Below are 27,869 nucleotides of genomic sequence, written 5' to 3' on the forward strand. Positions count from 1 at the left end.
GCTTCTTGTCAGGATTGTAAGTGATGGGGTAAAAGAAGAGAGCTGCTGGCCAACCTGCTCTTTAGCCATGCAGGTTCTTCTTAGAAAACAAATTAATAAAGGCTTTAAGACATCAAGGTGTGGCTCTGTAAACCTAAACCTCAGGCAGATATTTTGATTTCATGTTTTTCAGAAAACAGATTAGATGTTCACCATATGCTAGGTATTTCCTTCCAGCTTTCTTGCCTCAAAAAACTGTAAAAATCATTCACCTTCATTGCAGGGCAATAACAGCAATCTATAGTCCACACACTTAGTGAAGAGAAATAACTTAAATGCATAAATTTGCTGTATCTAGTTACAGGTAGAAGGAGCTCTTCTTATTCACAGATACCAGTGATGTCCACTGACTTTCTCATTACAGGATTAGCAGGCTTCACACTTAATTTCAGTGGAAAATAGATTGTCATTTGTCCCCTGAGGTCCATGAGGCTAGAGGTTAAATGCTGGGAAAAAGCAGTCTGACCATATAATGAAATTCAAACACAAAGGTGGCAACTATAGGAAAAGTTAAAGGGAATGACAGTAGGAAAGAAGCTGAAGTAGCTGTATTTATAGCTCACCACATCAAAAGAAAAGTGGCAACATTGTACTTTGCAGGTGGAAGAGACAGAAAGTACCAGGGACACTAGGCAATTCCAACCTCTGAATTCTCCACAGAGAGCTGCACAAGTGAAGAATTAATAGTGTCTTTATTTTGAAGGGAAGGGTCACAAATACAGCAATAAAGGGGCAAAACACTAAATTTTACATGAGCCTATTTAAAAGGAATAAAAAAATATATATAAACTTGACGGTTAACACTGAAAAACTTCAACACACTTGGGATGACAAGACCAAAAAGTAACAGCAAGTTGTAGAAATGGGACTTCCATTTCAGCAAGGCAAAGATTTGGAAAACAAACAGACCAGTAGATGCAATCCTACAAGGGGCATGAAGTGGGGGGGAAAAGCAAGTGTATAAATTAGTGGCCAGGGCAGGTTCTCTCTGTGGCATTGGAGAGGATAAAATGATACTGAAGTTACCATGGTCAGTAAATGAACCTCCCCCACCTGGGGGGCAGCCAGCCCACGGAACCCACAGCAGTGCACAAAGTCTCACAGAGGTACACACAAGGTGTAAAGAGAAACTCATCTGTACTGTAAAATGACACCTTCAAAACAACATACTTGGGATGATTTTCACTGGCCTGGGGATTTTTGAGACTTCAAGAAAGAGAAATGGCATCTCTGTTTTTTCCTTGAGGGAAATGCTTTAAAACTCTTTCTTTAAACAAAAAAAAACAGTTACTTAGAAGAAAAAGCAGAAACATTAATGCTGAGATTCACACTTACAACTCCAAGAACTCCAGATCTGAAGAAAGTACCAGACGTTTTGAGACCTGGGAATAACTGAGAAGATCTATAACTGAAGCTGTGATTTAGATATGAGGAAGCAATGTGCTCTTCCACACTTGAAGAGGACACTCTTCTTTTCAATGTTACAGTTTAATAGAACAGTGCTGAAAATAGCGTGTGAAATGTGGGCCTTTCATTTGCAGACTATTAAAGCTGGGAACCCGCTGTGTCAAGACTCTGCAAACAAAGATGAATTTAAAACACACTCAGATAAAGGGGCTAAAGGAACCAGATGTGATGTGTTAGAGAACTTACTGAAACTTTGGAAGAAAGAAAGCAATAAAGGGACAAGGTGATCTGAAAAGGAGGGTGTGCACATCAGAGCAAGGCTGTGCAACCCCCTGCAAGACACTCAAGACCTGCTCCCTGCTTCTGTTTTAATCAGACCCAGTATGAGAAATGTCCTAGTGTGCCATTAAGTATGGCATCAAGCAGGCAGTGCATGACCTGCTTACAAAGCAACAATCACCATAAATAAAAAGTACTCAGAAGTAGGGCGAATAAAACACTAGTGTGATCTCTGGAGAAAAGGTCCTGCTCCATGCAGCAGCTGGAGTTCTGGTTGATCAAAAAAAATTTTTAGCATTCTGTAGCAAAAAGTAAACATGGAACTAAACCTGAAATGGGGTAATGCCTTGCCATTTGCAGGAGTCTTGAATTCCCAGGGAACACCCTCAGCACACCACGAGGAAGCAGCGAGCTGGCAGGTAAGTGAGCTAATAGCACTTTTTGAGGGACACACCTTTGGAAGCTAAGAGGGACAGACATCTCAAAATAGATGCTCTGCTTACCCCAGAAATTAATTATGACCTTATCAAAATTAGTTCCTATATTTGGGTCTTTCAAGATGGGAAGCAGGAGACACTAGGCCCCTTTCCTCGGATATATAGAGTTTAATATTCTGGTTGGAAAATTAGTTTTTGTGTGGTCAAAGGGCATAGTACAGCTGAGACACTACTACAATGAGGACAATGCCACACAAGGTCAAATAGGAGGTAAAGAAATACTTATATTTTGTCCAAAGGCCTACAACATACCACAAATATACCAGTTTTGACTGCCTGAGGATACTCTGTCCAGATGGTGTCCACCTGTATGATGTAGGAAATTACTTGCTCCGCTCTCAGATAAAAATGTAGGTGAGATGATCCATACACAGAAGACGCAAAGAAAAAAAAACAGTATTTACTGATGACAGAGTCTCTTTTAAGGACAGCAGAGGATAATTTACTCCAGTCAGAGGCTGAATCATAGTGTTTACACTCTTCGTCTTTCACACCATCACTTTTAAAAGGGAAAGCCTGTGCAATTCACACAGCAGAAGGGACTGTCCCACTAGGCTCGTGTTGGCCAGGGAAATGAACAGCAGAAACCCAGAGAATGGGTTACAAAGCAAAGTCTCTATCCTGTTAAAACATGGACATGCTGGAGTGTTAGGCATCAAAAGAGCTCCATTGCTTTGCCAGGCAACACAGGTCTTTTAAATGATGTGTGTAGCTGGGGATGTGCAGTCAGGCTCTGATTGTGCAGGAATTCACATACATGCTTGGCTTAGCCATGTGGAAACCCCAGCTGAATTCAAAATGCCCTTGGAAAAGGGTTAATGGTGATCCCGCTGATCATCTGCAGAGGAAGGGCTGCTGTTTCCTTAATGAGAATGGCTTTTACATTTTGTTCTATACTGTGTCACAGAACTTATTTGCACTTCTTCTGCCACTGTATTACAGTTCTACTTATCTAAAAAAGCCCACCGTGAATTTTGTCATTACATTAAAAAATGGAGAAAGAAAAGAAAAAAAAACGCAAATGGCACTTTGGTTTGAGTTTGGTTTAATTTAATGAGAAAATGCTCCCAAATGAAAAGATCATTTTCCAAAGATCATTTTCAAAATTTGCCCAATTTTGATCTCCTTAAAATGGATGCAACCCCATCATAATGTAAATGCTAAGAATTTAGCATACAGAAAAGGGATTACTGGAATTATTTGTAGCAGGCATCTGTTTAAACTGTCAGGAACTAGACCTGACCAGACTTTGAAGATAATATTGTGCTACCTTGAGCTCTGCTTTTTTACTACATCACAAACCAGTGTAATCCAAAAACCAGATCAAAAAGAAACACGACTAAATTATAAACCCATATGACAGCAGGAGATGGATGTCTAAAAGGAAAAATAACACAGTTACATAAGCATGTCTGCCTTCTCCTGGTATATTCATTGTGAGCAGTTCCTTCACCCTCTTGTCCAGGTAAATTACATGTTCCACCTAAGGTGAGTTAGATTCACCTTCAACTCTGTGGGCAGTTCCAAGAAAACACCTCTGTCAGAACAGTATATAACAATATAACCTTAAAATTCACTTACTTCAAAGAGATCAAACTCATGCTCAAAGTGAAGAAGAACTATACTAAGCAAGGCTAGACTTCACAAGGTGTCTAAATGCCTTTAGGAAGGCAGGGAAGGTGGCAGAAGGAAGGGGAGAAAGGCAGGCATTTCACATGAGTAGTTGGAATTGCTCTCAGGAAATACCATCAACTGACTCTGAACATGAGATTCTACATTTACACTTTAGAAATTAGATTATATGAATACAACTCTGTAAAATAAAAACTGGGAAAAAAAGATTTGTTCTCTGATTTAAAACAGGAAAGAAAATACCCATAATATAAATAATGCCTAACAACATCTTGGGACAACTGGCAGATGTGCACTTGTGTTGACAGCAGCCAAAGCACCAGCCAGTTCCTGAGGATCCATGACTGGTTAGGAAAGGGAAATACATCACCATAAACCCACCCAGGTGAGCCCAGGGCTACAGACGCTGCAGCATTGGGCATGAGTCGAATAAGCACTGCTGGTGTCCCAGGCATTTCTAGAAGAAACAGAGCCTGGGCAAGCAGCCAGCCAGCCAGCAGGCTGCTCAAAAACAGTTTGGGAGGGTTAGCACAGAGCACAGGAAAGACTGAAGTGTTGTAGAGCAAATCCTGCCTGGTTCATCACAAGAAGAAACAAGTCCACTGCACTTGTAAGGTGTCTGTCTCTCTTGGTAGCCCCAGCCATGTAATGCTTACAGCTTGTTTAGAAAACAAACAACCAGAGATGGCTTGAAAAGCCAATTTCTATGTATCTCCTTCTAATAACTTTCCATTTCAGTGACAATACTGCGAAATTTTTGGACAGCTGATCTTTTACCTTTAAAAATGGAAGAGGGTTATACTAATGGAGTCAAGCTAGGACACCATGATGTGTTACTGAAACTGATGTTCCTTCCTTTGCTTCAGTGGGTGCCATCAGATCACACTGATTGTTCATCATGGAGTAGTGATCCTCAGTCTTCTCAGTCCTGTCAGTACATCTGACTCTGCGCTGCAGCCTAAGTTAACCATGTGTTCATTATCCACTTCACATGTGCTGCTGATATTGTGTTTTTCCTGTCTAAGTACACATTCTAGCTCACAAACTACAAATGTCATGAGGACATTAGGAGGGAGTTTATGTCTCTGAATTTCCACAACCAAATTGTGCCATCCTGCCAACCTGAAGAAGACTTTTTTGGCACATCTGCCTCAAGCACTGCAGAAATATTTATCAAAAATCTAGATGTGTAAAGAGTTCTTCTACAATGGCAGGTTCATCTGCTGAGGTGAAGAAAGTTCCGCAATAATAGTTACGCAATAATCTGGAAACATTAACATAATCCTAACTTTCTGTTGGTTTGTAGCATTTTTTACAGCCTCCAACCACTCTCCTTCACAACCCTTGGAGAGGACAGCCAGCTCCCTTATCCTCCAACTGCATCCACAAGTAAGAATCTGGCCAAGGACCAAGAACATACTCAAAGCACAACACCTTCCACCACAGCCTGCTGACCATGGAGAGCTGACCATGCTTGCTCTGCCCACTCAGTGGAGAAATAGTTTGAATGCTGTCAGGCCAAGCAAGATGATAACAAGTTGTCCCAAGTGTTTTTATCTTAAGTGGAAAAGCTTTCACAGTACTTTTTTTTAATATGGTAAAAATCCCATTCATCATTCAGAAAGCTGTTAAAAATCTATTGATTAGCTTTAACTTTGATTCTTCATCCACAATTTTTAATTACCCACTCCAGCTCTGACAACACACCTAGATTGCATACTTCAGAAGTTCTCTTCAGCTGCCTCAGATTTGATTTCGAGGTCAATAAATTTTTGGCTGACTTCTGATACAGAAAATCGTGAGTACCCAAATTAATGTGATCTCTTCGGTCAGGGCAGCAGATCTTCATCATTTATAGTACAGTTCAAAAGTCCCTTCACAGATCTACTATTTTCATGTAAATTCCTTCCAACAACTTGTCATTTGGCAATACCAATTCCACCAGCCAGACTCTTCTAAGACAATAACTGGAAAATAAGACATGGTTGGTAGTGCAGTGCAAACCAAAAGGGCTGTTCAAAGGAGGTAACATCAGAAGCTGGCAAGCTGGCAGATGCATTTACTGACTTAAACTAGATTCGGTCAACAAAAGTCTACAATGTAAAAATCAAAGTAGAACACTTCAAGTCCAGTATTGTTTCAGCCCTGATGGCTGATGCAAAAGACAGAAGACCATGAGAAGCACAGACAGATGTCAAACCGCCTTCAAAAGCAAGCACTTCAAAACTAGGAATTAAATTAATCAAGTTTATAATGTAAAATTCTAACACTTGTCAGTTGATAACTCAGTTGTAAGAGAGGTCCACCATCCCTATCTCCAGAATAACCTAGAAAATGTGGTGGAAATACTTGGGCCCACTGAAGAAAACTAAGTGTGAAGTAAAAAACGGACATAGAAAACCAGTTGAGAATAGCCTTGTCCATGTCTTTATTCACATCCAAATGTCAATAAACCCAAGAAAAGCATACAGCCCAGAGGTCTCTAAGTATGTCTTCCTGCTACACATTGCTCCAAGGACTCTTCAATTCTCCTTGCAAAAAAACAAGAAATAAAGAGAGAGAATTACAAGCAGTATTAACTTCTGTCGTTACTTGCTTATTATTTCTGTCCACAGAGCAGTGGCTTTTGGAGAAACATTCGTATAACTCCTTTGAGTTTGTGTAATTCTATTGATAATCTGTTTTGTATACTCACCTACAAGAAAGAAAGAAACTGAGATGGAGGGAAAGGGTAGAGATGGAACATGGTACCCAAGGGACTGGAGTTCAATTTGTTGTTCCAAAACAGATTTACTGCACAATCTCAGGGAAATCTTTAGAGCCTAAAGGTATTGAGGCAATGCTTCCTGCAGGAAGGCTTCAGTGACCTGGGCAAAAAAAAACCACATCTCTGCCCTGCAACATCTACCATGTAGATACACCCTGGAGGAAGCAGTAATCCATTTCCAAATGTATTAGCAGAACCACAGATTAGAATGTGGCACCTCCTAGCCCGGACCAACTCTCCATCTTCTTCTAATGAAAACAAGAGCATTGGAAAAGGCAGGCACATGAGTTGGGCATACAGGTTGAATACATACAATTCCTTCGGTAGCTTTCTGGATTCCAGTCATTTATGAGTGCATTTATTATTGCATTGAGGGTTGGTTTCACACCTTTGCATTTGAGACATTACAAATGTGAAAAGAGCAGTAATTTATAAAGACTTTCATATATATTTTTACTTCATTTTCTAAGTCATTCTCATTCTTTGTCATTTTTACATGCAACATGAGGCCTTGGACCTTTAGAGTCTCATCCAAAGTTTGGCTTTAACTCCTGTTCTGTTTTATCATAACTCTTTTGTCTAAATATAAGGAGCCCACATTCAGGCAAACACTGGAAGGAGGCAGGAACAAGCTCCCCCCCTGCCCTTACAGTAAACACCTGTGCTGAGGAGAAGAAACAAGGCAAGGAGTAGCCATCAACAGGATCTTCCTCCACCTTTCAGCACAGATGAACAAGGAAGAAGAGCTTTGGCCCTGCCCCAGTTTTAAAAGTAAAGAGCAAGTAAATCTTGAGCAAGTAAATTTGCCTTACACAAAATGATCTGTGCTAGACAGAGGGAGAGCACAGAACTTTTGCTTCCCCCCCGAGGCAGAACTGCAGGCTCACACTCTGCTCTCTGAATGGCTCTTCTTGCTCAGTCCTGGTGCTTCTCTTACCCTCAGCCAGCTGTCCACATCAAACAACTGCAACATTAAAACCTGCTTCTCAAAACAGGAATGCACATGGCTGGGAGAAACCACAGGAAAGGAAAGACTAAGGGGAAAAGTATTTGATTCCCTTCCATTCTCAGATAGCCAACATACTATCTCCATACATGTCATCTTCTTGGCACAGCAAATGAACAACTTCCTATGACTAAATAAATAGAAATACAACTGACTCTTACTGGCTCTTTATGCAGAAGCTGAATGCATTACAATTAAGCAATCTCAAAATTACAAACTCTAAAGGTTATAGCAAGGAAATACAGGCTGGATAAACTGGTCATTATAAAAAAAAAAATATAGCCCCTTTCTCACAAAACAAATTGCCGTGCAGTAATTACTGCTCAAATGACAGTGTGACAGTTTAAGATGTCAGGGACAAACAGTGATAATCTGAGTGCTGAACATGCACTCCAGAACAGAAAGCTGTAGCCAGTTTTAAAACACAGCCTTGACAAATGCATCACAGGGGCTGTTTTGCTCATAAAACTCAAAGTCTTCTGCAACTTTTCATCAATCACTTGATTAGGCAATGAAACTCACCAAGTGAAATATCCAAGAAAACAGATTCTGAATAAATTAAAATTTTCCAGGACAAAACCATATTTTACCTATCAGATTTGTTTCCAGGGTAGTCCAGCCCATTATTTGGGATTAACTCTTTCTAACATTCACCCTTGCAGGCTGTAAGTGAGAAGTGGAAGAGGATGCTGAGAACTTTGCCACTTAACCTTCTGGTTTAGAGCATCAGACCCCCTCAAGTAACTTTACCACAAATCAACATAAACACTGTTTTCAGCTGCTCTGTTCCAGAGTAGCTACCTCAGAGCATGTGCTCAAACTTCTAGTGCCACTGTCTGTAAAGCAGCGCTTGGTGCAGCACAGCTATTCCCACACAAGGGAACATTAGTTAATTTGCATTCACAGTTACCATATGAGGTGTGAGTTTCTGACAGTCCACACATTTTATATTTAAAGACTGTAGGAAATTAATATAATTATCTTTGATATAATAACAAAAGTAACTTACCAGTCCATCGCAATTGCTGATAGCAACTGAAGCATTTGGCAGATCAGTGATATCCCCAACATAGAGGCAATTCCCATAGAGAGGTTCAATATGAGTCTCCTCAGAGTCCTCCTGCCACTCAACTGTTGCTCCAGGGGCCACGAGCCTGGAGTTTGGCCGCAGCCTGAAGTGAAACTCTCTTCCGAAAACAGTGACATTGTAAAATATCTGCTCACTTGCTGCTTCACGTTGCAAGTCCTCCACAGCTCTCCGGAAGCGTGCTTTTGGCGGTCCAGACACCAAGTGGGATAGGAACCTGCCCTCTGAATCGGTGCTTGTGGGGATGACAAGGCTGTACTCCTCTATATTCCTCAGGATTGAATCTTTACAGGGAGAAAGCAAGAGAGGACAGAGATACTAGAACTAAACATATCCTGATGCCGCGGGATTTTTATTCCATTATTCATTAGCACAGCAGACACTTACATAAGGCAGATGGACACTGCACTCTTTGCAGGCACTTGGTTCACCTGCATGAAGTGTGCAGAGTTCACTCAAACTTGCTTTTTCTTCCCCAAAATACCAGACGGCAGCGTGAGCCTCCCCACCCTGCCAGGACCCCGCACTCCTGCCCCTGCTGCGAGGTCCCGCTCCCCTTTGCCCACCAGCCCGGATCCCGCATCCCTGCACACCCAGTCAGTGACCGGGTCGCCTCGGGGACTTTGGGGGTTTCCCGGGTGGCCAGCGTTGAAGACAGGACATTGATTCACTTCGGGACTGCTCGCAGGGGCAGGGGTAGGGGCTGGGTTTGCAGGTGGTAAGCCTGCAAGGCAAAGGCACGTCCCTCAAACTACCCCCGGTGCGGCGGGTTTGAGTCGAGCGGGGACGGTGACGCCGCGGGCAGGGATCGCGAGCGGTCTCAGTGGGGAACCCGGGAGTTTCGGACGGAGGCGACGGCCCGAGGAAGAGGAGGAGGAGGAGGCAGACGAGCTGCCATGTGTTTCAGCCCGCACGGGAACCCCAGGCACCGCTCCCTGCCCGCCGGGGCTCGCCCGCTCGGCGGGGCAGGCAGCGGGCGGCGCGGGGCTGCGGGCAGCGGCGCAGCGCTGTCACTGCCGGGCGCTCCCGCGTCCCTTCCCCGCCGGCGGATGCCCGGTCCCCGTCCCCGCCCGCCGCTTGCAGGAAACAACTGGCAACCCGGCAAAAGTAGCCGCAGAAGAAGTTCAAGGGGAGCCGAAAGCCGCGGGGCGGCGAGCCGCTACTTGGGACGGGCGGGCTGCGGGCACCGGCCGGCGGCGGCGGGGCAAGGCGAGCAGCCCCGAAGCGTCCCGGCGGAGACCTACCTCTGTCCCCGGGGCGCCGCAGGGCGCCGGCGGGCAGGGCGAGCGCGCAGCAGAGCAGGACGCAGGCGATGCCCGCGGGAGGGTCCATCGCGGCGGCCCCGGCCCGACGCGGGGGCCGGCGCCCGGGCTGCCCGCAGCCGGGGCGGGCCAGGCGGCAGCCCCGCTCCGCGCTGCTCCGCGCCGCTCAGCGCTGCCCCGCGCCCCGCCGCCCGCGCATTCGCCCAGCCGCAGCCGCAGCGGCAGTGGCGGCCGCGCTCCCGGCTCGCAGCGAAGCAGAGACACCAGGAGGCGGCGGGGGTATAGTACTGGAAGCACAGGGCGTGCGGAGTGAAGTCAGGCTGATTGACAGAGGCGCTGCCACACGGCGCAGCCCGGCCGCGGGGAGCGGGGACGGGCCGCGGGCAGCGGGGACGGGACCGCCCGCCCCGCCGGGCAGCCCCCGCGCCGCCCCCGCCGCGCTCCGGGCAGCCCCGGCCGGCAGCGCCCGCCCCGCGCCGCGCCCCGCGCCGGGACGGGCCCGCCGGCGGCGACGGGAGTTGGCAGAACGCGTGTGGAGGAGAAAAGGAACGCCCCGCGCCGGGCTCGGGAGCCCCCGGGCGCTGGGGCAGCGTCCCGCTACCGGGGCCCGCGGGGTGCGCCGTCCCGGCTGTGCATCCGTATGGAAACGACCAGAGACAGACGAGGCTGACAAACTTAAGGCACCTCGGCATGAGTTGTGTTGCAGTCTGTGTTTCCAGTTGACAGCAGGGACCCAAATGGAAAAAGTGCCACCAGCAGAGGCAAATCACGGTCAGAGATCTTGATCTGATCCAATAAATTACTCTAAGCAGCCATTTCACAGGAAAAATTGTTAGGGCTATTTGCCAACAAGACTGAAATTGCTTCCTGCAATCTTATATGAAATATCTGCAACTGGAGAGATAGACCCTGAAAGTCTTTAGGAACACTATAAATACAATATAGAAGAAGGATTTTTAAATAATTAAAAAATCAAGAGTGGCCTTTATGGTAAAAAACAAGTTATATTTGTTCCCATATGGCCAGGATAAATGCCATACTGCTTATTCCCTTCAAATAATGTATATATTTACTCAGCTTTTACATTACTGCGATCATCTGCTGTTTTAACCACTTTACTCTTTAACCTTGCAGAATCCTATTAGCCCTTCTTGTGCTCCTGCTGGCCCTGCCAGCCCACAGCCTTACCTACCCCAGGCTGATTCTCACTGTATCTGCATGAGTTAGACCTCTCTGGAAAGCTGCAGGCAATGGCTTCCTGCAGGAAGCTGGTTGTCTGCCAAAGAATTTTCCTGGGTATCCTTGATTATTCTTGCTCCTTTATGACTAAGGGTCCAGCTATTACCTTCCACCCCTCTATTATGGATACAGATGAAGGGTATAGAAGAAAAATAACAGCAAGCCAGACCTGCCCCCTGCCCATGAAGAGGTCTTATGGACCCCAGCCCTGATCAGTTATGGCAGTATATGATTTCTGCTTGCTTGGTTTGATATTCTGGTTTGGCTTTCCCATTTTTCAGGTTAAGGATAAAAAGGGAAAGATTATTCTGAATGATGAGGTTGATTGATGAGGTAGATCATAGATCAACTTGTACATTGCATTCAAACATCCCTCTTCTTATCTTTTCAAATGACCCCTATTAGGAATTGCTGTCTGCACCAGGCTCTGCACCAGGCTTCTCCCAGTTCTTCCTTTTGGTTTGTTTTTTATATTGGTGCTTTTTTTTTTTTTCGTTTGTTTGGTTTGGGTTTGGGTTTGGGTCCATATTGAGCAGCTTCTCTTACTTAAAATCGCATATGCTTTCATCAGTACACAGCTGGTAAAATTCCAACTTCATTTTTATTGGACTTGTATTTTAAGATGATGATGTGGCTTTTTTATGTTTCATCCATCCCATCCTGCTCAAATTGAAATAACTTCTGCACATAAACTTGAAAGGGAGAGGGGTTGGCCCTCTACATTTGAAATCAAAGTTCTTATTTGTATATGATTCATCAAAAAAAAAAAAAAGAAAAAAAAAGAGACAGAGTAGCTTATACAAATACAAAACAACCCAGCCATTATTTCTACTAATTAAGATGGATTTTTACTCTTAAAAATACTGGAGGTTAGAAAATATGCTTTAATATGGATAACAGCTGTACTGCAGAGTAATGATGTCAACAAAAAGAATCAGTAATTGCCTTCATGCAGTTTATTTCTATAGAGAAACCAAGTTCTATGTGCACATGTTGTTACCTTATCACATGGAGACAAAAGCTCCAGGGCTTGGGGGGACTGTTTTACAATCTCCTTTAAAATTTAAAAAAAAAACCTAAGCTGAGAACCAGTGTCAAACAATAGAGCCAGATCTGCAGTTGGTAAAAACTGTGCTTCCACTGCACTCGCTGGAATAAATCCTGATCACCACTGAAGCCAGTGAGAGTTTTGCCATTGACTTCAGCAGAGCCAAGATTTTCTGCAGTAGATTCTCAGTGAGATTTAGACCAACTGAGGATGTGCCACATGGCACAGCAATGGGCCCGTTATCCTTCCACAGGAAAAATGGATGCATGTTTGACCCTGAGGAGGTGGTCCAAAGCATGCCAACCATCACAGAGCCCAGAGGAGTGAAATTCAAGAAGAGTCCATACATCCCTGCCATTACACCACTGTAGCAGAGAAATTCAGGGAAATATCCTCCTCAAAACAAATTTTCCATTTCCTAAACCAGTCTTCTTGTCACAGACAGATGAGGTTGTGGCCTGGGTTTCCTTAGTGGGGCATTGCCATGGCTGTCTCTCTTCTATGCATTTTACAATCAACTCGAAAAAAGTCAGCGTGGAATGTATGGACTGCTGCATTAATTATAGTCCACAACCCTCTAAATTAATTGGTGCAAATGAAGTCACACCATATTTATTTAACTGGAATGAAGGGAGAAGGACTAGATACTGCAACTGTGCTTGTATAGTTCAATCTGTGAGTATGGCTGTGCTCTGCCAACCATGACTACAGTCATACAGATGTTTGCCTTCACTGGATACAGGCATACAGAAAGGAGAAAATGATGCTCTGTGTGTCCTGAATGAATGCCCACACTGAAGGAAAGGTGTTCTAGGAACTGAAATACCTGAATTAGTTTCAAAGTAGCCAGCAGAGGTATGAACAGCCCTGTAACTGAACTGATACGGGCTCAGCACAGACTGTGGAGTATTTATTGGCTTTACAGATTTTCTAATCCACACCAAGTTTGTGCTGTCTGTTCCTGTTCCAGCTAGGGTGCATCTGCATAAACTGCAGCCAGACCTTCCCTTGGAGATGTTCTCACCACATTTAATTTTGCTTAGGAAAATGAATAGATCCTAAGCTTAATCACCAGTACTGCTCTGAAGGTGTTTTAAACACCTATAACTGCACATTGCAATGAGAAATTTACTGTATCTGGAATTTCTAAGATCTCTTGCAGTTTTCAAGGGAAATCACTATTTTCCTTTTATTAGTGGGGCTGTGAGGGGAGATGCTGGACTGCAGCACTTTGCATTCTGCAAAGAGCACACCAACACCTAAGCAGGTAACTTTGAGCCTGCTTATGGCTCAAAGCAGTCCAAGCTCTCAGGTGAGAGGTTCCTCAAAAGGGGACTTCTCATTCCTGACCTCCTGATGGGGAAGATGGTACCTGTCTGCACAAGGACTGCATTTTGCCTGTGTTTCTCATGCAGATGATTGTCTTTGCTCTCACCCTTGACTGCCATGCACACTTTGTGGCTATGCAATGTTATAAAGCTTAATAAAAAGAAAGAAAAATTAGAACAGTGTGCCAGTTCATTTCCTTCACACTTGACATTTCCAGGCTTCATATTGTTTGAACCCTTGTGCCATTATGTGGCACTATGATGTACTACCTAGGAAAAAAAGGATGCTTTTGATGCTGATTTTGAAGCAGTGCATGCTAAAGAGCAGTAATTAAAATTGGAACAATCCTAACTTCCCCCCCTTTACTGTAGTAAGGTAACAAAACAATCTATCACACAAAAAATAGAACAATGGAACTATTAATAACTTATCAAATTATTCAGCTCTTGCTAATAATTTCACTTCCACTTCTTTTTTAAGAAAGTGCCAAAAAATATTCTAAGATAAGTGAAGTGAAAATGAACCATATTAAAGCAGTAATACCCAGGCCAGTCCCTTGGATTCTTGGAGTAAGAAATCAGGTAGTATTACAGAAGATATTGACATCTTTAACTAATAAAATCCTGCCTTCAACAGAAAACTACTGACTGAAGGTATAAAAGCAGGACATTCCCTCTGCCTGTTCATCCTGAGCTTTCTGAGAACCAGCTCCTAAGCCCTTCCCAGGCATGCTCAGTGTGCCCAGGCTCCTCAGGAGACTTGGTGATTCTGCTGAGCCAGGAGCAGCATGAGACTTACCCCAGGATTTCAGGGCCTTTACTTAGAAAAACTTGGGCAGTTTTACATTCTGAAGCCTGTCACTGTTGGACAGGGGGACTTAGCTCTCACTTCAGCTGTCGAAGATTCAAGTGTCCATTCTACCAAGACAGAACAGAGCAGCAATTCCTCCCAGCCCTGATCCTGGTGTCACTGCTGGGACACCTGCAGCCTGGATCAGTACAAAGGTCCTGCTGCCTGCAATTCTCTGAGGCCAAGAAATTAATCTGTAAGATGCTGCTCACACAGGGACCAGCTGTGGGTACCTTCTCGGGTCTGTGCTCGCTGATAACACAGGCTCAAATTCCTTCGGTGCTGGGCCAGAGCTGCTGCCTGACCACAGCTTTGCATCTGAACTGTCCACACACACAGGTTTGCACTCAGATCCAGGGAAGGAAGTAACAGAACTGCAGGGATGGATCCAAGTTTCCTTCAGCATCTTCACTATTTGGTTCAGTCACTTTGTCCTGATTTTGTGGCCCATGGTAGATGTTCCATCTCAATTCCTCTTTATGCAAAATTTCATTGTTACCACTTCTTCCACTAATCATCTGTATTTACCAGCTAGTTGCCTTTAGATAAATATTATGATCTCTCCCCTATGTTTTCACCTTGATTCTTTCTGTTCAGATTTATTGCCTCACTATTAATATTCCAGCCATGTGATTTATCCCAGCATGTTCCCGGAATACTTGCCTTCTCTATATAAATATTTGAATGATACTAATTTCAACTAATTAGTACTGGGACATTTGATTTCCCTCTTGAAGAATTCTCATTTGCTACTAACCAGTTCTTTTCCAGTATAAGAGACACCTATTTTGAGGGGAGAGAATAGAGGCAACTGAATTAACCAAACACTTTTTCAATACTGTTCTACCCTTCTTCATATTGTTCATGTCAATCTGATGCCAAAATAACTCTCCTAGGTCAGAAATCTCAAAATCATCAAGTACACAGGCAGTGACAATAAAGCATTCCTATCCTGCCTATCAACATGTTTCCAGCCTTACAGAAAGACAGGCCTTATTTAACATCTTATTATGCCACAAATTGGGACAAGTCACTAGGTTCAGATTTGTGGAAGATCTTGGAAATATAATAAAGTTTGATGACCCTCAGATCTCTCACTTCCCCTGTCAGCTCTACCTATAAAGGAAGTTTAGGCCCCAAACAAGGGTTTGGGATTTTTCCCAGTGCATCTAGCCATATATAATTTTCCCTGAAAAACATTTAGCAAGTTTGGCTGAAATATATTGGCTGTGTGCACCACGACTTTTTAAAAAGAGAAGGATCAACATCTTCCAGAAGGAACATTTCTGGAGGAAAAACATGTGTCTAGTCAACATACTAACTTATTTTTGAGAAACAATTTTGATGGATCAGTTTCAACCAGCCATACGTACAAATTTTTCTGCTAGAAAGAAATCACTTCAGAAGCATTTCAGCCATGCAGATTTCTTCACTCTCCAGAAAAACCACACCACTCATTCTCACTGGTTCACCCACTGCTTATATTAATCGGTCACTTGTTCAGTTTAAGCATTGTTTTAGTGAGTAAAGATACACACAAAGAGTATATATTAAGAAACAAAGCAAAAGTATTCCTAATAACTAGTAGCAAATACCTCTGAAATATTTACTAATAAATCGAAGTACAACCAAAATGCAAGACTTCCTAAAACAGAGAAATTTTGAAAATTAAGACTTATCAAGATCTTCACATTCAATTCCCTTTTCAAATAAAACAAATTTTACTTTCTGGTTGCCTGCTACACAGCTACAACTCTGATGATAGGGCATCTTAGTAATTTATGTCTTCACTAAAAACAAATACCCATTTGAAATAGACTGGAACATTTTCCAGTTTCAGAATCATTATTTGTGTATTTGTATTGAAGTAATGCCTAGAAGGCCCAGCTGAGACTGAGGTCTATTGAGTTAGTAAGACAGTGAAGAAAGTGACCCCCCTAAGTACAAAATTCAATATAGCAGTTTAGTGAAACAAGTACAAAAATAAGGATTTCCATCCCAAAATCCTAACAGTTTGGATAATATTTTAAAAAATCATCTCTGCAGTCGTTATGTATTCCTTATAGGCACACTTTTCAAATAGTATTTATTCTTTACATTTACAAACAGTTTATCTGAATAATTTTATCCTTTAACAACAGAAGTCTTAGGCTAATTCCCTTCTCACCGCCTACTCCATCTCCTCAAGAGATGCCGCGCGTTTGCAACTTACCCTTTTTTTTATTTTTTTTCCCCCTTAATCATGCTTGCTGGGAGCCATAAAGCTGAAAGGGAGAAAACCGTAAATAATTGCATCTTCAGAGATGAGTTTAAGCTTTAAGCAGTGGCAGAAATACTGAATTCATATGCTCCACCACACTTCATCAGAGAAGGCCTTACAAATTAGGGTAAGGAAAACTTACTACTACCCAGGACCCTATATTTTAAGAGGTTTTTCATCAGTCACAGAAATGATAGACTTTCTGTAGCTGCTCTTTCAGTATATAAGTAAGACAGAAGGAAAAGCACAGCAGATTACTGGGATCTTATCCAATATGGAATATCTGCAGCCTCAAGTCAAACAAGCTCAGAAGGTTCATGGAATTTGACTCAGTGAGAACTGCCAACTCAGGGGGAAGGTCACAATCACAGTGCCTGAAGGATAAAGGAAAACAATTCTCAGGCTGTTGGGAAATTGGAAGCTTTTGGGAATGTGCATTTTCTACCTTAAAAAAGGAGAGTTATGTTAAGATTGTGAATTTTGCACTTCCTCTAGAACCAGTCTCTAAGCCTGCCAAATGATGTGGCACTGCACATGGAAGCTCTACCTAATCCTTCACTCATTCACATGAGGAAATGAGGGCAGGAATTCTTTAGGAACATTTAAAAGCAAGCCACTTGTATCATTTGTCACTAAGAAAAATTTGAGAAAAGGACTAAGAATAGAATAATTTCTATTCACCTTTATCATGCAGGAATTGAATCCCATCCCTGTCTTCTACTTAATCCCTGAACAGGACTTACTTGAGTGTGAGCTGGCACTCCTAAGAGTGAGCTGCAAATTGTGTCACACTAACATCAAAGGAAAATAGCATGGAAAATCTCTAGTAAGCCCAGGGCTATTATTGAAACACATGCAGTAAAACAACCAAATGTTTCTGGCTGTTCTTCAGCTTATTCTCCAAATGACATGTCAGGGTCCAGCCTAATATGAAGAGCTTTAACTTGGGTAAGCCTGCTCTATGTTACACAAAAAGAATTATTGCTTCAGAAAGTCCAGTTTAGGGGAGATAATAGAGCAAGCCCACAGAAATGGAAATTTAAGGAAACACATTCAGAAAGCACAATAAGAAATAATTTTCACCTGAAAATTCAAAGCTGCAGAGAGCTGGCTTGGTGCAATAAGTACAAATCACACATTAGGCATTTCAGTGCCTCAAGGCAACAATGGGAGAATCTTGATGTTTCTAATGACCTTCTTCATTTTATAAATGTAATAAAATCACTTTCAAATGGATATCTTATGTTTAGCAAATTTATAACTGGCTTTTGCTCCACTTTCAACCAATGGTTGACAAGTAGACTGCAGCGCTCAGTCCATGACCTGAAAGCTTGTTAGCAGCCTTCCTTGTTCTTTGGTCCTTTGTATTGATTTCAGAGTATCACAGGGAGTATCTTATGATTGTTCCTGTCCTTTATAGACATATAAATCAAGAGTAAATTCACTGAACTAAGAGCTGTGACCCTCGTGTGAAATGGATGTTAATACAATCAGGATCACCTACTGACAATGTGGTTTTGAATCATTTCAGCCTGCTGTGCTTACAGCATCCATGCCTCTAACTTGTAGTTTTGGGCAATTATTTAAGGTGCATTTCATATTCAGACAGCAAAGAACACCTAAACACAGAAGCAGGTGAAAAACATGAAGTATATCTGCTAAATGTGATGCCCTACAATTTATTTCCTCAGGCATCATGGGGCAGTCTAGGGGGTTTTGGGCTGTTTGAGTTTCAGACTAGGTAACCAACTGCAGTGGAGTATTTTATTGATCTGTTTTTATGCTCACAATAATGATTCTACATAAGGGATACTGCATCAATGATCAAAGTGCATGTGCTTTGCATTCCCTGACAACTATTTCCACCTGAAATAACTTCTGGATTCTGTCTTCTTTAGGCACTGCTGTACATAGATTGCTGAACTTCAAAAGCAGTCTATGTATCTTGTCTATGTCGAAGATGAGTTCTTTAAAAGCAGAAACAGCTCTAGTTTCTGATCTGTGTTCATGAGTGCAAGGCCTTTCATTTCTCCAAAGCATTTGTGGAAACAGCATGATGGACCTGCAGGACTCCCTGCAGCTTTCTCCAGCTCGAAGGCGTGTTGTGCTTGAGTGGACAGAGCCCTCAGACACCAGAATTAACTGTGCCTTTTCCTTTGCATATTTGCTTCCAGCATTCCCATTTGCAAATATTGAAGATAGTGGCACTCAGTTCTGCCAGGGCAATGCCTGAGTACAAACAAGATCAAACTCTTCCAGTGAAACAGTAGGTAAAATTACATCTGCCTCCTAATTACAACTGATGCAATTCTTTATAGAACATGTCTACTTAATGTTTTACAGTTCAGTAAAACTGTAAGATGCCCATCTTCATTAGGTGGCGTATTACAAAAGGATTTCAGTAGGGCTAATTTACAACTAGTCTGTCTACACTGAGCTTTGGGCATGTTCTGTAGAGACTGAGAACATAATTTCCATTATAGGGAGTACAGAGTAACACAGGTCCTGCTTAAACTTGGTCAATTCTCATCACTGGTCAAACTGAAGACGCCAGTACAGACCTGTACATTCATTAGACTCCCTCAGTTCTCAAGACTCCAGGCTTCTGGCCCTATCTGGAAACATTCCACTCACTACACAAGAGAATTAAGTAGTTTTTAAATCAAACCTACACAGGCTCGTAATCCATCAGACAACTTCACGGCGTATACACATCTGCATAATCCTCCTGAAGTTGCATAACTCTCCAGCTGTCCTCATAAAAGGGATTTCATTCTGTGCCTGGCAGGTTTTGCAAGAAGTACATGTTCTGTACAATATGCATGTACCGATGTGTGTGATTCTGGGGGAGATTCTTAAAACTGATCAGTTTTTCATCTCTGTACCTTCCCTTTGTAAAACCTGCCTTCCCTGTGGCTGTGTACAAACAAATACAGATGCAAAAACTAAGGAACAGACATCAACTACTTTGGTTCTAAAAGTGACTCCAGTTAAATATTTTAACAAAAGTCAAATTTTCTTCTAAATTGTATAATCTCTTAGAAATATGCTTGAAATATTCTATAGAAACATCATACTTATCATGTCAGTAGTTAAATAATTTATCATGATGGTAATCAGGGGGTTCTCATATACATATAGAGTGCTGAAGTGTATGTAGGATCTCTCAAGACATAGCTCTGACTGTAAATTATGCTGATTATGAAATAAGTTATATCAAGAGCAAAAGGGGAAATGCAGCTGGAGCACAATTGGTAAACAAATTTAGAAAAAATCCTTGTCCACAAGGAAAAGGAATCTCTTCCTAGAGAGTTTCAAATACCACTTCCATGACTACTTCACCCCTTCACTCTAAATGATTATTCAAACATTATTTGCTACTGAATATATATGTATCAAAATATGAGCAATTCCAGTTTTGAGGACAAGGGAAAAGCAGTTGTTTTTTTTAGTGTCTTCAAGAAATCTGCTGTACTCTTCCTCCAGCTGGCCTTGTATTTTAACTAGTACCTCTCATGTTCCATGGGAGAAGAAAGAAAAGCAAATATTTTTATGACCAGTCTAAGTATTTCTAAAATGCTGTTTTTTCCAAGGTTATCCAAGTTTATAAGACAAAGAATTGTTTTATTCATTTCTGAGTTTCTTTAGAAATTTCTCTATTCCAACATTACCCCCATCTTACTGATGGTGTTCCATCTGGCTTCAGTCTTAATTGCAATTTCAGCTCAGCCATTCCTGTGATATCATAAAAACTTGAAGCTTCTCATAAAGCTGATAGTCTCCTATATTTAACTAAATAATGCAAGCAGGAGAGCAAAAGGGAAATAATCTTCTAAACAGAATTTCAGTCTTATGGAAACAAAAGGGTGGGCAAGTTCTTAAAACTTCTGCCCTCAAACTGAAGGGAGAAGTGAAGGACAACCTGAGCTACTCATGACCAGTGTTACCACACAAACTGATATTTCCATTACTCTGATTTTTTACTAAACCAAATAATTCTCAAAGCTCTCTGAGGCTATTAAATTACTAGATTTGAATTTTGCAGTTCAACCTCTTACAACTTTAATATCATTACAACAATATCAGTATAAGAGAGGATTAATGTACAGATTCCCAAAGAAAATGTGGCATTGGTGACTGCAGTGGATTAAGAGCCTTGATTATAAGTAATTATTTAATGTGAAGCAGATTCAAACAAGACCAGAACATATTGTGGTAAATCCTATTAAATACAGTCAATGACTCACTCTTTTGTAAATATCTTACTATTTACATAAACAAGACAGGATAAACATGGTAAGAAAATGACTGACAGGGAGTACGGGTACAACTTGCCTAAAATCATACAATAGGTCAGCTAAAAAAATCAAGAATAAACACGTCTCAATGGACCATATAATCATTACCTCAGAACATAATCTAACATCACCATAATGAATCTGCATTACACTTGAATAAACATTTGTTCACTCTTACAAGGTTTGGTAATTTGATACACCAGAACAGTGAAAGAACATGCAACTTACGTTAAACATCTGCATTCAATCCTTTCTTAGATATTACATCACATTAGATATTGATCAAAGAGTATGTTAAATGATTAAAGAAATGAAAAAGGGAAAACGTACACAAAAGAAAAAAATTGATTCTTGTTTCAAGGTCAACCATGTGCATGTCTTCACTCTAATAGGGCTAATTATGAAAGAAAATCATTGGTCTCTGCTGTTATAATCATTAAATGCTGCTTAAACAAAATGCTACTTATGTCACAATGAAAATAAACTATTTTGCTTAGTTTTACATTTCAATTATCTCAAAATAACTAAATATTACCCTTCATGTGCCAATGCTCCTGCATATAACATGGTGTTTCTCTTTGAAACAGAGGTGAAGCTGAGCTCCATGGACCTGCACTCAGAACCTACAGGATTTCACATCTGCTGAATCGAGTTTCCAAGGCAAAGGTTCTCCTCATCTCATTCAACAGGCTTCTGAATCCACAGTTTCAGTCTTCTTCCTAGGAACTCTCTCTAGCTGTGCAGTGATTAATATCTTTCCATTCCTGACATGACATTTTAAATTGTTTGAACTGAGGGACAAGAGAGATTGTTATTGTAACCAATCTACAGATATTGAGACCTCTCACATCCATCCTGTGTGGCTGCTTGGAACATCCTGGCAACAGCTGCAGTAGAAGGCAGGATAATACCAATGGAAAAAAAGCCCTGCATATTTATTTTGAAAATAAGGCATCAAGGGAAATTAAAATTGAGCTGAAAGTTCAGCAATCAATTTGGGTTTCAATACAAGATTGTTTGAAGGCTCATCCACTTTTTACTCTGCAGGCTGATCTTACATCTGCCCATTTTCTCTCTGTGCAAAGTTACAGCTATGGAGACAAAGACACAGCTCACTGTGAGCAGCAGCCCAGGGTGTGCACTGCTCTCCAAAAGAACTGGAAGAAAATGCTGTGGGTTTGGTTTTTTTTTCTTTTAAATTAAGACAGAGGAGCAGACATTTCCGACTGAGACACAGCAGATGGCTGCCAGAAAATGGTAAAGAATTCAGGAAGATGAAGGGCGAGGCAGCCTGTGGGCTTTGGAAAAGAGACAATAACCCACAAGCAGTTAAAGTGCACTGTATGTGTGGAACAGAAAGGTTTGGAGTGGTAAAAGTGTGCAGGACTCTGTCTCCATGCCCTTTGGTCCTGCTGCAGTCAGCTTCCCCTTGCAAATTCAGTTCTCAACCCAAGCACTGCATGGCAGCAATAATTCAGCATTCTACGTATGACGAGGAAATGTGTCTGTAAGTGCTCTGCTCTGGCCTCCTTGGCCTCTTTTCAATACAACTGTAACTGGAGCTGTATTTCCTGGGAAAGGTGGCCTTATTCCGGTACAGCAGTTCTGCAAATACTTTTCTGAATATTGCAAACAGTTAGCATTGGAAGGGTTTAGACAATTCCACAGGAAACCCATCTAGCTGTGGAGCTTAAGAAACATTTTATTAGCAGAACTAACAACCTTTATAATAATAATAGGCAAAGTCACTATTTCCATTCATTTATGTCAGGAGGTGTTGATACAGATGCTTTCTTTTGGAATATATGTTATTGTAATGATCACATTTCAGGAGGCTGGGAGAGGAATTTTTTCTCTAACTATATAAAAAATTCTTGAGCTATCCCCAGTACAAGCCCTTTTAGCTTCTTATTCTGTTCTGCATCTGTGTACATGAAGCCTCAAAATAAAGTGCAATGAGATGGAGCAGCACAGGATGGCACATAACAGGTCAAAAGGAAATTGTTTGCTCACAGCTGGGGTTCAGTGTGTTGTCATTAGAAGGTGTCCCCTTCTGGGGACTTTTTTGGCACTGGTTTCTAGGAGTGCAGAGCACCTACATGGGGAGATTGATTTTCAGCTTCACGCAGCTCCTGTTTCAGGGGCTCAGGAGAAAAGCCACATTTCCTGAGAGTCCAGCACTGCAATGTTCTCAGGCTCTCCAAGGCAATGGCAAGCTGCTTCATAACCCAATTCCTTCTCATCAAAACATGACAAATCCAGGCTTTGCTGTCTGACTGCACCCCCAAAACAACCCTTTCCAATAAAAATACCCATTCAATGCATTTGATTGTATGAAAAGCCATTTCCTCCCTAATCCATTTGAATATCTGAGGTGATTACCTCCAAATTAGGCAGAAATGCTATGAATGCAAAATACAAAATTCAACAGCTCTGTGACCTGTTTATTAAACAAGTCCCAAACTTACACCAAATGCAAAGAATAGTTACTGGATCTGGGGGAATTCTGCACTTATGAAAATAAAGACATGAGGTTTCATAGTCTTCTGCATGGACTGCAAAGCCACATCAACTTCTGTTATTCCATGTAAGATAATTTTGTATATCTCTTTCAGAAACACACACAAATAAGAAGGTCTTATATACATTTTCTGAGAGTAATGTAGTATCTGAAACTATATCCTATGGTCAGTCAGCTCTTTGAGGGCACTGTATGACTGCAGTGATCCTCTTCAGGGTGCATGGCCCTGCATGAGACAGATTAAAGGCAACTCAGCAGAGCACCTGTTTTTACATATTAACTGGAGAAAGTTCTACTGTAGCTCAAGAGAGACACAAACATGGGTGAAGAATTAAAAAAAGGCACTGTCACCAGCAATTGTTAGCAGTGGCATTCAGCTGAGTACTGATTCTTCAGTATCTGTATTGGCCCTACTGCAATATTAACAGAAAAAAATGCTTATAGAGTCTCTACATAGTTGAAAGCTATTGTAAAAATGATGATACTGGGAAGGTTGCTAGATATCCTCTAATACAGAACATCCCACATTATAATCCCAAATCCTTAGTAAAAGCAAAGAGAAGATTAATTTCCCCATATTTTCTCACCTGCAAGCATCTGCTCAGGGCCACCAGCAGCAGGAAAAAGCTGTTCAGCAAGTCTGTGTTGCTGCAGGCTGGGGAAACAAGAGCTGGGGGCACACAGCTCTCAGCAGCTACCTGGAATAACAGGGGAGAACTTGCACAAAGACCCTCTGGCCTATCGCTCGCTATTGTAGGAACAGGCTGGAGCTGCACTCCTGCTTTTATTGTCATCTTGATTAACTCTATACACCAGTCAAAGTAACTTCTTCCAACTGTTTTTTTCCAAAACAACTCATATTCTCTGCCACACAAAAACCTAAATTGTTAACAAATGGTTGAGGGCTCAGTCACAACAAAAACAAAATTGTGAGGCGGAAATAACAATAACACAAACAGAGCCCCATGCAGTTCTTGCTGCGGTAAATTATTCCTGCAGAGACATGGAATTGTAACCCAGGGGTATGCAGTGACTTTATTATTTGGCTCAGTGATCTCTCACTAAGTATTACTCCTGGTATTTATTAGCAACAATGCCCTCTAATAGGTGGTTACAGACAGAGGGAGTGGGGTAGTGCTTTTCCTGGGGAGCTCTACCTTAAAAGCACAAGCTTCTCCTGTTCAGTATAAAGCCTGGAATGTGCACAGTAATTGCTTATCTCGTTCACAACATATGGTTGCTGGTGAGCACTTCCCAACAGCTGGCATGATCAACTTGTGGCAAAAGATTTTAAATCAGCCCTGCCCGTGTTTCAAATACTTGTGTGCTCTTACTTCTCAAAAGATGCCATTTGCATCATCCACGCTGAGGCACAGCCAAGCATCAAACAAAAAAAGGCTGGGAATAAACACACTGACAATATGAGATTAGCTGCCATTCTGTTCACCTACAGAACAGATGTTCAGCTTCCTAGTCACCTAAAATCATCCTCCAGGAGTGCACAGTTTATATCGAGCTGCCTGTGTCTAAAACATTGCCTGTACAGTGGAATCGTGGACATATTCAAATGGTTCACAACACACAAGACAGCAATTGTTTCTTTTGTATTACCGTGATTAGGAAAGGAATTGTTGAAAAGTATATTGAATTGCTGAGGTTTTTAATGATAAGGGACAAAAACAAATGGCCAGAATGAAGTATATAGTAGTAGTGAAAAAAATCATTCTGAAGCAAATGCAGTTGATGCAAAAATACTGAATATACCAGCTATAAATGAATTTTCAAAGTACAATATCTTGTGAGGCTCAGATGCCCTGGAAAACATTATCTTTCAATTCACCAAGGTTTTGTTTTAAGTTACACAGTGACTATGGCATCTGAACTTTTTTACTGTCCATATACAATTTTAAATTATAGGGAATTATTAAATATACAATATTTTAGAATTGTCTATTGTGCTCCGATTAAAGAAACAATTTTTAAATACAGTCTAACTATAATGTGATAAATTGGAATTAATTTTGTAAATTTTAATTTACAAAAATTTAATGAGATCAAGTACAACTGTAATCTCTTTTGACCATTTCACAGACAAGTAATACCTTAGAATCAAAGCCAAACAAACATATGCCATTTTAAACATGCAAGAAAACCTTCTAGCTTCTGTTTCAAAACCCCACATTTCCTTCACATTTTTACTTGAGCACTTATTATCCTTTATCTCCTACAGCCACTAGAAACACATTGAGGTAACAAGCACACAAGCAGCACAAAAACCTATGGAATAAGAAATCAGAAATAAAATGGTCTGGGTTTCTTTCAAGCCTGTCCTGATGCTGATGCAGATTTGGTCCATGGGAAACATTGTGTCTCCCATGGCTTCCTGCACCTGAGTTTGGTCAGTTCCTATCCCTCAACCTTCTTTCCCTTTGGATTGTCCTCATTACCTTTTATCTGAACATTAACTCAGCCATTTATTGGGCTGAGGATAGGACTGAATTCTGGAAGGCCATGGTCACCTTCCATGTGCTGAGTGAGGGCTTTGGGACTGCCCAGTTTGTGCTACTCGGTCTGCAGGAGTTACACTGTCCTGAGTCTTAATCATTTTTGTTGCTTGTCTCTAAATTCCTTTCACATTTCTGCTATTGAGTTGGCCAGAACTGAAGTTATCAATTCCTCCAGAAATGTCAGCTTGCAGTTCTCCAGCTTGAATCTCATTTAGCTTCCTGCACATATTTTTTTGAGCTCTTTAGATCCCTTTTTATTATTTCTCCTTGCTTGCTTATTCTTGCAACACCTGTCAGTTTAGAGTATGATTGTACCATTAGAAAGCAGAGCAGGTGCAGAGCAAAGCCCCAGGGAAACTCCAAGCAATATTGGGTCTTAAACTTTTGGAAATTTACCCAGGGCAGAGAGGAAACATTGGGAACAAGTGCCTAAAACGATGTGCCTGCAGATGCAGGGCACACAATGCTGCTTTGGAATAAGAGAGAGTCTGTTGCCATCATTTTTTCTGAAGTAGCTGCTGCTGGCTGAGTGTGGTTTTACCTGGGCATGAGGGATCCAAAGGCTCTTCATAACCCAGGGAATGCATCTTCCAGGCATTGGCATTTGCCCATAACATAATTGTGCCCCTGCATCCTCCCACTGATTTCTCTGTGGGGAGCACTGAAGTACAAGACAGCTCCTTGAAGCCGTAACTCAAGCATAACTGGTTTGTTCATTTTGGAGTTTTTTTTTTTAATTGTAGACATTAAAACATGTATTTGGGGATATTTAAGACTACAAAATGGAACAGCCTGTAAGTTTGGTACTGATATTAAGAATTTTAGTATTATTTAACTTTGAAATGGAAGCACAGGGATTAAAAGTTTGGGAGATTTTGTTCACACTGGATACATTCCTTTTACTTTGTGAATTTTTATCTGGAGCCTGATGTTCAGTTCTTCCATGACATTTTCCATAGAATTAACTATTCTCCTTATGCCATATTATTTCCCAAGGGTGATTATAATAATGATAGCTACCTCCAGGGAGCACTGGGTTTCAATACATGGGACTAACTGGGTACTTCATCTAACCAGCTGCGAGCACAGCCCACCTGGGCAGGGACATTTCTTACCCTTGAGGAAAGTCAGACACTTTAAAACAGGAATATTAGCTCTCTCTGAAGAGAGGTGGCTTTTCAGTGGCAATCCATGCTACTGCCTTGAACAAATATCTCCCAGTTTACATTTATCTCTTTTATTCAGATAATGAACATTTGGGGTTTTTTTGCTACTTTTCTGTGTCTTACTAATCCCACAGAAATATGAGTTATTGAATCAGTTTTCTAATCTATTGTAATTTCTTCTGCTGTCTCTTCAGTAGTAAAATTTTAGGTTCCTAAAAATAAAACTTCAGTGTAGGAATTTGCTGGGAGTAATTCCTGTTAGAAACTTTTTTGGAAACATGTAATTGTGAGGGACAAGCCTGTGCCCTGCCCTCCTCCTGCCCTGCAATGAGCACTCGGGGCCACTCCTTTGCTCTTCACACTGTCTGTAATTATGGGCTGAGTAAATTGTCAAAGATGTCAATGCATTGACAATAATAAGCTTAGAATCAGTCTATCAAAAACTAAGGCCTGTGTGTAAAATGCCCCTTTCAATGACAAAATAGAGGAAATTTTATATATTAATTATATAATTTCCTTGTAGAGCATTTAAGGAATAGCTTTAAAAAGCTCTGATTGTTCATGGTTTGTTTTTTTTTCACAGTTTGGATAACAGTTTTATAAATAAATTATGTGACTGATCACTTAACTGAATCACCTACCCTAATTACAGTACATGGTGTAGAATACTATATTG

The 27,869-nt window shown here is 41.5% G+C and overlaps 1 protein-coding gene across 3 annotated transcripts in view; it reads right to left on the minus strand.

Annotated features, from left to right (window-relative positions):
* Positions 1-27,869, minus strand: part of ADAMTS2 (ADAM metallopeptidase with thrombospondin type 1 motif 2) — a 240,732-nt gene that overhangs the window by 163,920 nt on the left and 48,943 nt on the right. For 2 of the 3 annotated variants that reach the window (XM_053956226.1, XM_053956224.1), the window contains exons 1-2: positions 9,959-10,357; positions 8,637-8,998 (exon numbers count right to left, since the gene is read on the minus strand). In XM_053956226.1, the coding sequence (XP_053812201.1) occupies positions 8,637-8,998; positions 9,959-10,046 (450 nt within the window). In that variant the 5' untranslated portion in view covers positions 10,047-10,357. Of the gene's footprint in view, positions 1-8,636; positions 8,999-9,958; positions 10,358-27,869 lie in introns of those variants that run through there. The other variant, XM_053956225.1, reaches the window with a different exon arrangement.

This window comes from Vidua chalybeata, chromosome 15, assembly GCF_026979565.1.
Source record: "Vidua chalybeata isolate OUT-0048 chromosome 15, bVidCha1 merged haplotype, whole genome shotgun sequence".
Classification (NCBI taxonomy): domain Eukaryota; kingdom Metazoa; phylum Chordata; class Aves; order Passeriformes; family Viduidae; genus Vidua; species Vidua chalybeata.